Here is a 12,589-nt window from a genome sequence, read left to right as displayed (position 1 = left end):
CACAGCTGAAGTCAGCCCAAGTTCCGTGGCTGCGTGAAGTAAACGAGCACACAAAACCGCAAATATAGGAAATAAACTGAGGTTCATTTCGCCACCGGAGGCATGGTGCGCTTATCTAGATTTAAAATAAAACATTATTTGATTATTATTGATTAATTCACAAATATCGACTGCTTAAATCCCCAAAAAGCTGAAAAGTTTTCAGTTAGCTACTTAGCTACATGCTAAAAGCTAAGCATCCTTTTTTCTTGTTGCTAAGGAAGTTGTCACCGAGACTTCCGGTTTCAGGACCTCGCTGCCGTAAAGCACCTAAGATGGGCGGAAATCTATCCAAATATGTAAAGAGGTACATTTTAAAATAATAAATAATGTATATCCTTGCGAAAAGATTGTATAATTTGAATCTCAATAAAATATTTGCATTTTTTATGTTAAAACATTCAAGCAATTAACCATTTAGTTTTTTTTGTTACATGTGCATCATTTTATCTGGTGTTCTTCTAAATTCTGTTTTAGTTAAATCAGAAAAAAAAAACATAATTTTTGGTGTAATACCAAATATTTGATTTAGTTTTTAAAGTTATAATTATTTTTTATTAATAAAAAGTACATTTTCAAAAACCAAACCACTTTTTACAGCATTCCATAAGGATAGTTATTTATATATTTAATACATTGAAATTCATTAAAAAAATAAAATAAAAAACACAAACAAGAACATTTCTGCCCTTTGCTAAGAACAATACCAATAATAACACTATCTCGTTTCAAACACACGTCTTTATTTTGTTGTAAATGACATGATTAGGATGAGGTTAAATGCTTTCAGTTCAGTACCATCCAAAACTTTGATAAACAGCTTTTTTATTTCACCATATTAATATATATGCACAAAATATTGCTGTTTTTAATGTCTCCCTAAAAAATGCTATTTAGGTTTTTACTTTTTCCCTTTTAATATAATTTATTGTTTCTTTAACTTCTCTTTAGACGTCACTTTTATTTTTACAGGGTTTTTTTTCTTATTTTTTCCGGTTCCTGTTTCTACTTTGCCTTTTGTAGTTTTGGTTCCCCACCCCTGGAAGCCCCCCAGCTCAAGAACAAGAGATGTTTACAGACTTGACACAGCTCCCCAGGAGCTACACAAACAATTACTCAACTCTTTCTGTGCTCCTACTGTATACACAATAATAAAGCTGAATTTGAAGTATATGGAACACTTTTTGAACTGACTGTTTACATAAAAAGCTTTTTTTGAAAAGGATGGACAAATAAAATCTGTCTTTAAATTAACATGAACTCATTCGGTTCAGGTGTGACACCTCGCCATGCATTATTATTTTTCTAAGTAATATGAACAATAATCAGTGTCTTAAAGGTAAAAGACAATCATTTCCTGCATCTTTCTGCTTTTCTTCAGCTTCTAAATGCATAAAAGGTATGGCCTCAATTTCAAGTATTTTCACTATTTCTCTTTTAATCTTTAATAGCTTCAAACTGATGTTTTATTAATGGATTTCTTATGACTGCTCTGTCTTTTGCAGAAATGTTCTGTTGGAGCTGCATCGCTGCGAACCAAGAAAAACAAGGTGAGTTCAAACAGGAAAGGAGCCCAGAAGTGGAAGTGCAGATGTTTTAACCGGGTAATGCAGAAAAAGAAGCACGTTTCACATGTTCGGACATCTGGATTTGAAAAGGTAAAGTTCATTATTTAGTCCCAGCATGTTTTTTTTTCTTGCTGTTTTTTGTCGGTTCCTTTCAGAACTAAAAGCTATGTTTGAAAGATGAAGTGCACTGGTCCCTAAAGGTCCAAAAAGCAGCTTCTGCAGCAGCTTATTACAAACCTTTTTGCATAAATCTTTCTTGTAACAAATTCAATGTTTTATGTCTGGATAAAGTACAGTTTAAAAACCTAGAATGTTAAGCAAAAATAAGGATAATCCTTTTTTTTATGTGGGTGAAGTGGATGTATTGACTTTTTTGTGTCCCATTTTCCATTCATCCATACATTCTTTTCCACTCATCTGGGACTGGGTCACTGGGGCAGCAATCTAATCAAAGATGCCTTGACTTTCCTTCTCCAGCTCCCCGGGGAGGACCCCAAGGCCTGCATGTCCTGGGTCTTCCCTGGGGGTCCGCCCAGTGGGACATGCCTGGAACACCTCCCTAGGAAGGTGTCCAGGAGGCATCCGGACCAGATGCCTGAGCCACCTCAACTGGGTCTGCTCAGTGTGGAGGAGAAGCGGGTCAACTCCGAGCTCTCTCCGGCTGACAGAGCTTACCCTATCTCTAAGGGAGCGTCCAGCCTCGCTACAGAATAAGCTCATTTCAGCCACTTGTAGTCAGGATCTCATTCTTTCGGTCATGATCCAGAGCTTAAGACCATAGATGAGTACTGGAACGAAGATCGAGCGGTAAATTGAGAGCTTTGCTTTCTGGCTCAGCTCTCTTTTCACCACAACGAACCAGTGCACTGACCCCATGCCACTCCAATCCACCTGTTGATTTCAAGCTCCAATCTTCCCTCACACCTGAACAAGACCCCAAGATATTTAAACTCCCCCACCTGAGGCAGGAGCACTCCACCCACAGAGAGAGAAAAAACTACCTTTCTCCGGTCAAGAACCATGGCCTCAGACTTAACAGTGTTGACCCTCATCCCAGTTGCCCCACACTCTGATTGTCCTTCCCAATGGCCTCATGGAACTCCTCCCAGAACTGCGTTTTTGCCTCCAAAACAGCCAGGGCCACAGCTCGCTTAGACTGCCAGTACCTGTCAGCTGCCTCTGGAGTCCCACAAGCCAACCAGGCCTGATAGGACTCCTTCTTCAGCTTGACGGCATCCCTTACTTCTGGTGTCCACCACCAGGTTTGGCGGTTTCCGCCGCAACAGGCACCAGAGACCTTGTGATCATAGCTCCGGAAAGTAGCCGAGACAATGGGGGTGGAAAACATAGTTCACTCGGACTCAATGTCACCAATCTCCCTTGGTACCTGTTTGAAGTTCTCCTGGATGTGGGAGTTGAAGACCTCCCTGACAGAGGGCTCTACCAGATGTTCCCAGCAGACTCTCACAGTATGTTTAGGTCTGGCAAGTCTTTCTGGCCTCCTCCCAGGTAAACTCACCACCAGATAGTGATCAGTGGATAGCTCTTCCCCTCTCTTTACCTGAGTGTCCAAGACACATCGCAGAAGGTTGCCTGAAACGACAGCAAAGTCAATCATCGATCTCATGCCTAGGGTGTCCTGATGCCAGATGTATGCCATGGCATTTGTTATTGACAAACTCAGATGAGCACAGAAATAAAAAATAAAAATAAAAAAAACACTGCTTAGGTTTAAATCAGGGAAACAATTCCTACCAATCACTCTCCTCCTGGTGCCGTTGTCATTGCCCAAGTGGGTATTGAAGTCCCCCGGGAGGAAAACTGAGTCCCCCATTGGGGCACTTTCCAGTACCCCTCCAAGAGACACCAAGAAGCCCAGGTAATCTGAGCTGCTGTTTGGTCTGTAAGCCGAAACCACAGACCTGTCCCCCACCTGAAGGCGAAGGGACACAACCCTCTCGTCCGCCGGTATGAACTCCAACACTTGGCGGCTTAGCTGGAGGCTCACGAATAAGCCCACTGCCTCTCACCATGGGCAACTCCAGAATGGTAGAGTCCAACCCCTCTCGAGTTACTGAGTCTCAGAGCCCAGGCTGTGGGTGGATGTGAGCCCAACTATATCTAGCTGGTATCTCTCAAAGCTCAGGCTACTTCCCTCCGAGAGAGGTGACGTTTTATCTCCCAAAAACCAAGTTCCATGACTGGGGTTCAGGCCGCCAAGGCACTTGGCTTCAACCATCACTCAAACCCCATTTGCACCAGCCCCTTCTGAGCTCTCCTGCAGATGATGGGCCCACTGGATAGCAATCCCACAATGCTCCTTCGGGCTTGACCGTGGGAGGAGCCCCAGCCACCAGGTGCTCGCCTACGAGTCCCAACCCCAAGCCTGGCTCCAGGGTGGGGCCCCTGTGACACCAATCCAGGCGACGTTATGGGATCTTTGATATAATATCTCATAAAGGTGTTCTGAACTGCTCTTTGTCTGGCTTGTCACCCAGGACCTGTTCTCCATGGGAGACCCCACCAGGTTCAGAAGCCCCAGACACCATAGCTTCTGATATTACTTGAACACTCAAACCCCTCCACCACGTTAAGGTGGCGATTCATGGTGGCTTTTAGCTTTGTTAAATAAAAAGAACCAAGATAAAATGAAATAACAATATTTCACAAATTACAACACACAGATATGAAATATTACGTAAAAATAAAAAAATTCACCTAAAAAATTATGTTTACATCAAGCGCTCTTTCAGAAGAACTCTCCGGACCCCGTCAACTTTTCAACTCACAAGATACAGATCTCTTAAATCTCCTCGGATCAGTCAATGTCGTTCTTATTTGGCACGCAACTTTTTATCGTTTTATCATTGAACACTGATAGAATCAACAAACAAGTACAGACAAGATAGAAACCATTTTGTACTGGAAAGTACTTTCCAGCTGCTTGTCATCATGACAGGCCACCAAAAGTTCCATTGAGTAACTGCAATTACACACATTTAGATGTTTTACTTGTGATCTGAATAACCCAAATATATAGATTCATTGCTTCACACAGAGTCAAATGAAAATGTAAAAATCTAAATTCTAAATCCTCAGATTTTTTAAATAGATTTGTGCTGTATTTTGCCAGAGAGCTTCAATTGGAAGAATTATTTGGATTCTACTGGTCTGAAACTGAACTTCTGTAGAGCCAAAAAGGCTTCTTTTATCTGACAGCAAAACAGAACGTTCTCAGTTTGTCATCTTGTTGCAAATAAATGCTTTCAATCCACGGCACAGCGATGCACAGAGCTTTTGTGCAAATGTGCAAATGACTCTCTTTCCCACTCCCCAGATTCACTGAGGTCTAAATAACCAAAACACAATGTGTTTTAATCCCCTGGACTATTTGAGGTATGAGTGATTTGGAGTGAAAACATTCACTCCTCTGGTGCCTCTGTAACTCTTTGCTTGCCTCATTTCAACATTATTTTTCCCCTGATTCTGCGAACTTTGTGAGACCGTCGTGTACTGGCAGCTCCCAGAAGAAGCACAAAATGTTGAGATGTTTCCAGCAATGGCTGTGAATTGATCCGGTTGACTTTAACTCGTGTGTTTGTCTAAGCAGATCACAGAGGTTGTTTTTTTTTTGTTTCTCCCTTAAAAACTGTTCTTCCTCCAGGCTAATTTCAAACCCAAAAGCTGCTTTTCTTTGTCTACACCTCAGAATCAATACGTTATTGTAGCTTTAAGCTTCAGATTGTCTCAATTTCAGAGCTGATAAAATCAGTTTTGAACTCTAGAAGAGTTCAGAGCTCCAGGCAACAATTGAGCTCCGTTTATTTTCTTTGAAAACATTATTTCTGCTCCCAGCCGGATATTGAGGGTGGAAATCCTATGAATGTGATGTCTAAACAACTGCTTCTGGCCAAACAACCAAAGCTCTGAAGATAAGCAGCTAACTCTAAAGCTACAAGTCTTTAAATGATTCTATATAGAAGAAGAAGACTAGCAAACCTCAGCCGAGTCATTTTACTGCAATAAAAGCTACTTTGTTGACTCTAAGAGGGTCCAAAGGTGTGTTTTTGCTGGGCGGCTTCCATATTTCCTCATGAAAAAGAGCGATAGTGAATGAAAGCTCGTACTACAATAGTTGTTTGGAGTAACGTCCAAAAGCAAACAGCTTTTCATGAGAACTTTTTTCCATTTTGAACAGTCAGATTAAATGTTAATCCATCAACTGTGTTTCCTTGCTCACCCACCTCTCAGTCAGTCAGTGGCTCTTTCTGGACCCTCCCTTCTCTCCCTTGTCAAATTACAGGGAAAAGCAGAGAAAGTTGTGAGCAAAAGTGAAAGAATTCTGGGAAGTTCATACGTAACTGGGAATGTTACATAAAAGCACTTTAGTGCAGGTCTGGCTGTGCGAGTTCCAATCTTCTGCAGCGAAGTAGGAACCTGGTACAAGCACTCAGCCAGAAGATAGAAACGTTTGGAGCGGCTGAAGTACTCTGTGTTCAGCAAAGATTCCAGGGGATTATAGTCTTTCAGCTGCTTCTGTTTTTACGTCCAGACTCTAAAGACAACAGAGGAACCACAGAAACCCAGAGGAGTAATTTCTGGCGAACGTGAGGAGGAGACAATGACTTCGTGACGAGTAAGTATGCACAGTCACTGTGGGCTTTCCCCGACAAGCAGGAAGATATTTTATAGCAGTGGGACTCTAAAGGTGTGCAGAAGGCAAATCAGCCGTGAATGCTGACAAGCAGCTGAAGCTGGAAGCTGAAGGAGAACAACCGCCGTGGCCTTTCTGGAGCCGTCTGACTGAGGAGAATCGGCTTCTGGATTTGTAGACTTTTGCTGGAGTCAGTCATGTCAGAAGAAGAAGGAAATCTCTCCTACAAAGAGGCCATTGAGAAGGCCAGCTCCTCCATCACTCGCTTCCCTCTCATCCATATCAGAGGCGTTCCGCTCATGTGCCACATTGCCAGCAACTGGGACTCCATCTGGGCTTTCCGTCCCGACCCGTCAGACCTCCTGATCGCCACCTATCCTAAAGCAGGTATCTGACACACACAGCTTTGGGTGCATATTTGCTTGTCTGATGAAGTCTATACCAGGTGCCTGCAACTTTCCACACTTATATTTCCGTTTTGGTCAAAACAGGACTTATTTTTATGTTATGGTAATATTTTGATAAATATAAATTAACTATTGTGTTTCTTTTTTTTGTTGCAAAAATTAAACAAAAACATAAAGAAATAGCATATTTTTCAAAATATGATATAGTTTGTAGCTTTTGACAGAGGTTCACTTGACTTCCTTTCAAACTAAAAGACACCTTGTGTCACATAGGGTCATCTCGATGCAGTGTAATGATAAAGTAAGCAGTTTACCGTTTTTGGTACACCTCACACATACATTTGTCAATATAACTAGCAAAAATGATCTTTTAAACCATGAGGTGAACCAATATGGAGCCCCTAAAGGGACATTGAAGTAAAAAAAAAGAAAAACATTTTTGTGGTTACTATCTAGTGTTCGCTAGTTACTATTTGGTGAGCACCAGTAACTATCTGTTTTTATCTAAAAACAAATAAGAAAAAAATTCTGGTTTCTATCTGGTGTGTACCAAGTACTCTGCAGTGTGCACCAGATAGTATGTGGTGGGCACCAGATACTGTGTGGTGGGGACCAGATATTCTCTGGTGAGCACCATATACTATGTGGTGAGCACCACTTACTATCTGGTGCGCACCAGTTACTATCTGGTGAGCACCAGATACTATCTGTTTTATTTTTTTCTAAAAAAAAACATGTTTTTTTAAGTTAATATCTGGTGCGCACCAGTTACTATCTGGTGCGCACCAGTTACTATCTGGTGAGCACCAGATACTATCTGTTTTATTTTTTTCTAAAAAAAAAACATGTTTTTTTAAGTTAATATCTGGTGCGTACCAGTTTGCTATCTGGTCCACAACAGTTACTATCTGGTGAGCACCAGATGTTTTCCAATTTTGTTTTCTCAAAAAAATAAGAAAATACATTTCTGATTACTACCTGGTGTGAACCAGATACTATGCGGTGAACACCAAATAGTATGTGGTGGGCACCAGATACTATCTGGTGAGCACCAGATACTTAAAAAAAAAAAATAAAGACAATTTTTTTTGGTAACTATCTGGTCCACACCTGTTACTATTTGGTGAGCTTCAGTTACTATCTGGTGAGCACCATTTACTGATATTTATTTTTAAACAATGTTTTTTCTGGTTACTATCTGGTGAGCACCATAAAGTAGCCAGAACATTTTTTAGACAAAAAAAATTCACTTCAATTTTTTTTTTTTTACTTTGATGTCCCTGTTGGGGCTCTGTACACTTAAAATGCTTTAATTTGATAACATTTAAAAAAAACAAAAAAACAACGTATTTTAAGTATGAATTGTGGTTGTGGTTAACTGTCTCCTATTGATTTTCCGTGGTATATGGATCACAAATTCTGTTTTAGCTTGTGTTATGAGCTAAAGTCTGAGTTACTTTCCTTTTTTATACTTTAAAGTGACTTTTTTAAATTAAAAGCACTCTTTTTTTTCATGTGTGGCTCTGGAGCTCCATGTTGCAGAGCCCTAACCTATGATTTCAACTTTTTTAATCTAAAATGTTCTATTTAAAGTTTTAATTCAACATTAAGATACTTTTATTTTAAAATTCTTAGCCTTACAGGTGTTTAATCAGCTTTCTAACTAAGTGGAGAGTCACTTTGACCTGTTTGCAGCTGAACCAACGAGTAGAAACAGTCAAAGCTGCAGGTTTAGTTTCCTGCTGAAACATGTTTGCTCCATCTGGGATCTTTAGGCACCACGTGGACTCAGGAGATAATCGACCTGCTCCTCCACAACGGAGATGCTGAAGCCTGCAAACGAGCTCCGACTCCCATCCGCAGCCCCTTTCTGGAGATCTGCTCCCCTCCTCCAATTCCCTCAGGTACGGTCCTGCCCGTGCGCCGCACATGTGGACGCTCTCTCCTCACATTTAGAAATCCCTGAATTACAATTCTTGGAAGAATGTGCTTTGAGCAGTGTTTGCTTCTGAGTAAACAGGGTCAATGAGGTATTAACCCCTGATGTGCACCCCTGACAAACCCAAGCTGAAAAAACAAACATTAAAAATTCTGTGATTTCAGATTCTACGTATTTGTTCTGTTTTTGAAAAGATCTTTGAATCAAAGAATTAATAAAAATACTTTAATGGATGTGTTATGAACCGTTATTTGCAAAATCTACCAAAAATAGGAAACAGTTCTTCCAAAATTTCAACTTAAAGGTACTAAAATGAACTTTTAAAGTAAAAGCACATCTAGACTTTGACCCAGTGACTCAGTTTTTAATGTCAGTTTGTCTTGAAAATGTTGATAAAAAGGTTAGCTTCTCCCTTTAAAGTTTCCTAGTAATCTTTATCAGTAATCTTCAAATGTAAAATCTTTGTACAGAGGCAATAAAAATGTAAAAATGGAATAATAGTGAATAAAAAGGTTTTTCTCTTAATGACAATTTAATTAAAACATCAAAAAGGAAGCGTTTAACTAAGTTCATTCCCTCAGCTTTATCATCACTGATCTTGTTTCTTCATATTTATTTTATCAACTTAAAGAATTTTTTCCCTTATGTTGATTCTACAAGATAAAAATAACCCCAAACTTTTATTTTAGCTTATATGTCTTTGTTTCTGTAAAAATACACAAATAGATGTTTTTTTCCCTATAAATACGAAATAAAATACAATTTTTTGCATGTTTTATAAACATCTGACTTAATTCCAATATATTATAATATTTATACATTTATATGTTAGTTTAATCAATATTTTGTCAGTTTTTAAGTAATATAAAAAACATTTTTATTGGAAATACTTTTTAAGCTATTTGGAAAGAGAAAAATGAAAGAAAAAAAGATGTAATTTTATTAAAATGTAACTAAATGTTGGTAGTGTATTCTTAAAGTGCGTAGATTCAGCCAGATGTCAATCTAATGCACATTTGGTTTTAAAAAATGGCTGCATTGAATGATACAAGTGTCTGTATATCACCAGGCAAACGTTTAACATTTATTCATCAAATTAAAGGACTTGATCTTCTCAAGAAAATGGATCCCCCAAGAGTCATCAAGACTCACCTGCCCTTCCAGTTGGTGCCTCCTGGGTTTTGGGAGAACAAATGCAAGGTGAGACATGATTTTTTTTTTTTTTTACCTATTATAGCCAGCACAGCATCCAACTGTAGCTAGATAGGCTCCAGCAACCCTTTGATTTAGCAGGTTCTAAAAATAGATGAATGGAAGCTATTTCTTTAAAAAAAAGATAATTTTATCTGCATTATTGTTGTAATTTTTTTTTTTTTTTTTAAGGCAATATATGTTGCACGCAATGCCAAAGACAACCTGGTGAGCTATTACTACTTTGATCTGATGAACAAGACTCAACCTGAGCCAGGACCTTTTGACGGATACATCGGCAAGTTCATGAGAGGAGAGTGTAAGTGGACGAAATGACATTTATTCCTTGACAAATGTTGAAGTTGTGCATGTATACACGTGGTATACAGCACAGAAGAAACTGCATTCCTCACATCCTATGGTGCAAAAAGCCAATATAGACGTAAAAACATAAAAAAAATAATATACAAACATGCAGATCTACACAGTTCTGTTCACAGAGCAAGTTAGGGACACGGTGTGAGGTATTGATTCATAAAGGGTCAATAGTGGAAATGAGATAGATGTAAGTAAAGTGCCAATAGTGCTCAGGAACAGGAAGTAGAGCAGAAATGAGCAACTCCAGGCCTCGAGGGTCACATTCCTGCATGTTTTCCAACATATCCCCCACTGGGATGTTCTAATTGGCTGGACACACCTGAACCAGGTAATCACTCATGAGTAGAGCTTGGATATCTGGAAGTCATGCAGACACACCAGCCCCCAGAAGTAGAGGAATAGGTGAAGTTTTCTAACCCACCGCTATAGTGTTTTTCCATCATGGATTTTAGAGCTTTTTAGATAAAATGTAAAAGCAATGACTGTTTATTTTCCAATTTGTTGCCACATTATTTCTTATATTTAAGTGTTCTCCCACTTCTGAAAAACTCATTATGCTTCGGTGGCTGTAATGAGATTACCAGCACCCTGCACTGTATGGAGCGCCATAAATACCAGTCAGAGGACCTGCAGGTCCACAGAGATTTAGACGAGTTTGATGGTTAATGGAATTTTTCAGTCTTTGAAGCAGGTTTGGCTTTAAATTATTTCAGGTTAAGGTGTCAGGACCCAAAATGCAGGAACATTTCATATAGAGATGGAACGTAAATCAAAACAGACCTGAAATTAAAAAAACACTTGTAGACACCGAGGACAACTAACAGAAATGAAAACTTTAAAAATAACCACTGTGAAATCTGGATTTTATAATTACAATGTTTAGCATCAACAACTTTTGTGTTCCTATAAGTAATCTGTTAGATTTTAAAATATTCTCAGATTCATTATAGTTCAATTTTAGCCTTAAGTCATGAAATAACAGCTAGTTATGCTCACTTTTAATCTGAAATCAGGCAGATTTTGAGTTTTTAGGCATCATATGAAGTTTACAGCAGAAGAACATAGATTTATAACCATATTTTTTTGTCAGGCAGTGTTTTTCAGCCATTATAGTTAGTTTTAGATTTTTTTTCTCCTGTGGTCAAATGTTCACTTATAAAATGTTGATTATTAACTACAAATATGCAAAAAGTAAAGAAACACTTCAAAAATCAACCACTACAGAGTTTCTATCTGAAGAATAAATGATTTAGAACATTTTTTAAACTATTTTTATTGTTTTAAAGTTAGTAAAATCTTGTAATGAGCCAAAAAATGATTAAAAAAATATAATCAATATTTTAAAAGCCACAAATGGGGAAAAAGTTCAGTCAGAAATGAGAAAACACAATTTTTAACACTTTCTGCAACAAATTTGTCCTACTGGTGAACAAAAGAGAGGAAAAAAGTGTTTTTTTATGGTTTAAAGATGATTTAAAAGTGAAAGAACGGGTACAAACACTCTCATCAGAGCAGCTTTAATGATTCAAGTCTGCCTTGTTTCCTCAGTGTCATGGGGCTCCTGGTATGATCATGTGAAGAGTTACTGGGTGGAGAAAGAGAAGAGGAACATCCTGTACCTTTTCTATGAGGACATGAAGGAGGTGTGGAGAACAAATGGAGCATGTTGACATGAACAAAACACATCCCAGTTTCTAAATTAATCCTGAATGTTTAGCTTCTCTTTTCAACAGAAAATGAAAGAATAATAAAACTAAATGTATGAATTTGATCTAATTTCATGTATAAGTCATGCTTTTTGAATAATTTAAGATTATTTTCTGGTTCTTTGAGAAGTTTAAAGGGTGATAAACAAGTTAAAAAGCCACTTTTCCCCCTAAAACTCCTGATTTTTTTTTTTTAATAAAGCTAAAGTGGACAGTGGTTTAAAATTTGCTACAGCAAACGCTCAAAGATCTGATCTTTTGCTGCAGAATCCTCGCCGTGAAGTTCTGCGCATCATGAAGTATCTGGACTTGTCCGTTTCTGATGAGGTCATCAACCAAATCGTGGAGCTGACGTCCTTCAAGAGCATGAAGGAGAACCCCATGGCCAACTACTCCTGCATCCCATCTCCTGTGTTTGATCAGTCCATCTCTCCGTTCATGAGAAAAGGTGCTCTTTACAGACCATAGTTTATAGTAAAACCGCTTTCTGTAAATGCAAATGAAAAAGATTTGGGGGAGGGGGGATACAGGAGTAGCATTAAGACTACGTTGTTATTTAAAAAAAAAAAGGAAAACAAAAGCTGACTTTTGAGATTCTCCTTCTTTGACGCAATGCTGCCCCCTAGAGGTTCCTCAGTTCCTAGCATGCACTTTTAATAAACACTTAAAAGCAAAATATTTCCCTATAATAGATAAATCCTGCTCTG

At 38.7% G+C, this 12,589-nt stretch overlaps 1 protein-coding gene across 1 annotated transcript in view; it reads left to right on the top strand.

Annotated features, from left to right (window-relative positions):
- Positions 1–6,175: 6,175 nt before the first annotated feature.
- Positions 6,176–12,589, top strand: part of sult1st6 (sulfotransferase family 1, cytosolic sulfotransferase 6) — a gene marked incomplete at its 5' end in the record, with an annotated part of 7,085 nt that continues 671 nt past the window's right edge. The window contains 6 exon segments of the mRNA XM_024284874.2: positions 6,176–6,648; positions 8,444–8,572; positions 9,710–9,807; positions 9,991–10,117; positions 11,725–11,819; positions 12,150–12,330. Of these exon segments, the coding sequence (XP_024140642.1) occupies positions 6,459–6,648; positions 8,444–8,572; positions 9,710–9,807; positions 9,991–10,117; positions 11,725–11,819; positions 12,150–12,330 (820 nt within the window).

This window comes from Oryzias melastigma, linkage group LG19 (genome assembly GCF_002922805.2).
Source record: "Oryzias melastigma strain HK-1 linkage group LG19, ASM292280v2, whole genome shotgun sequence".
Lineage (NCBI taxonomy): Eukaryota > Metazoa > Chordata > Actinopteri > Beloniformes > Adrianichthyidae > Oryzias > Oryzias melastigma.
This window is presented reverse-complemented; position numbering and strand designations above follow the sequence as displayed.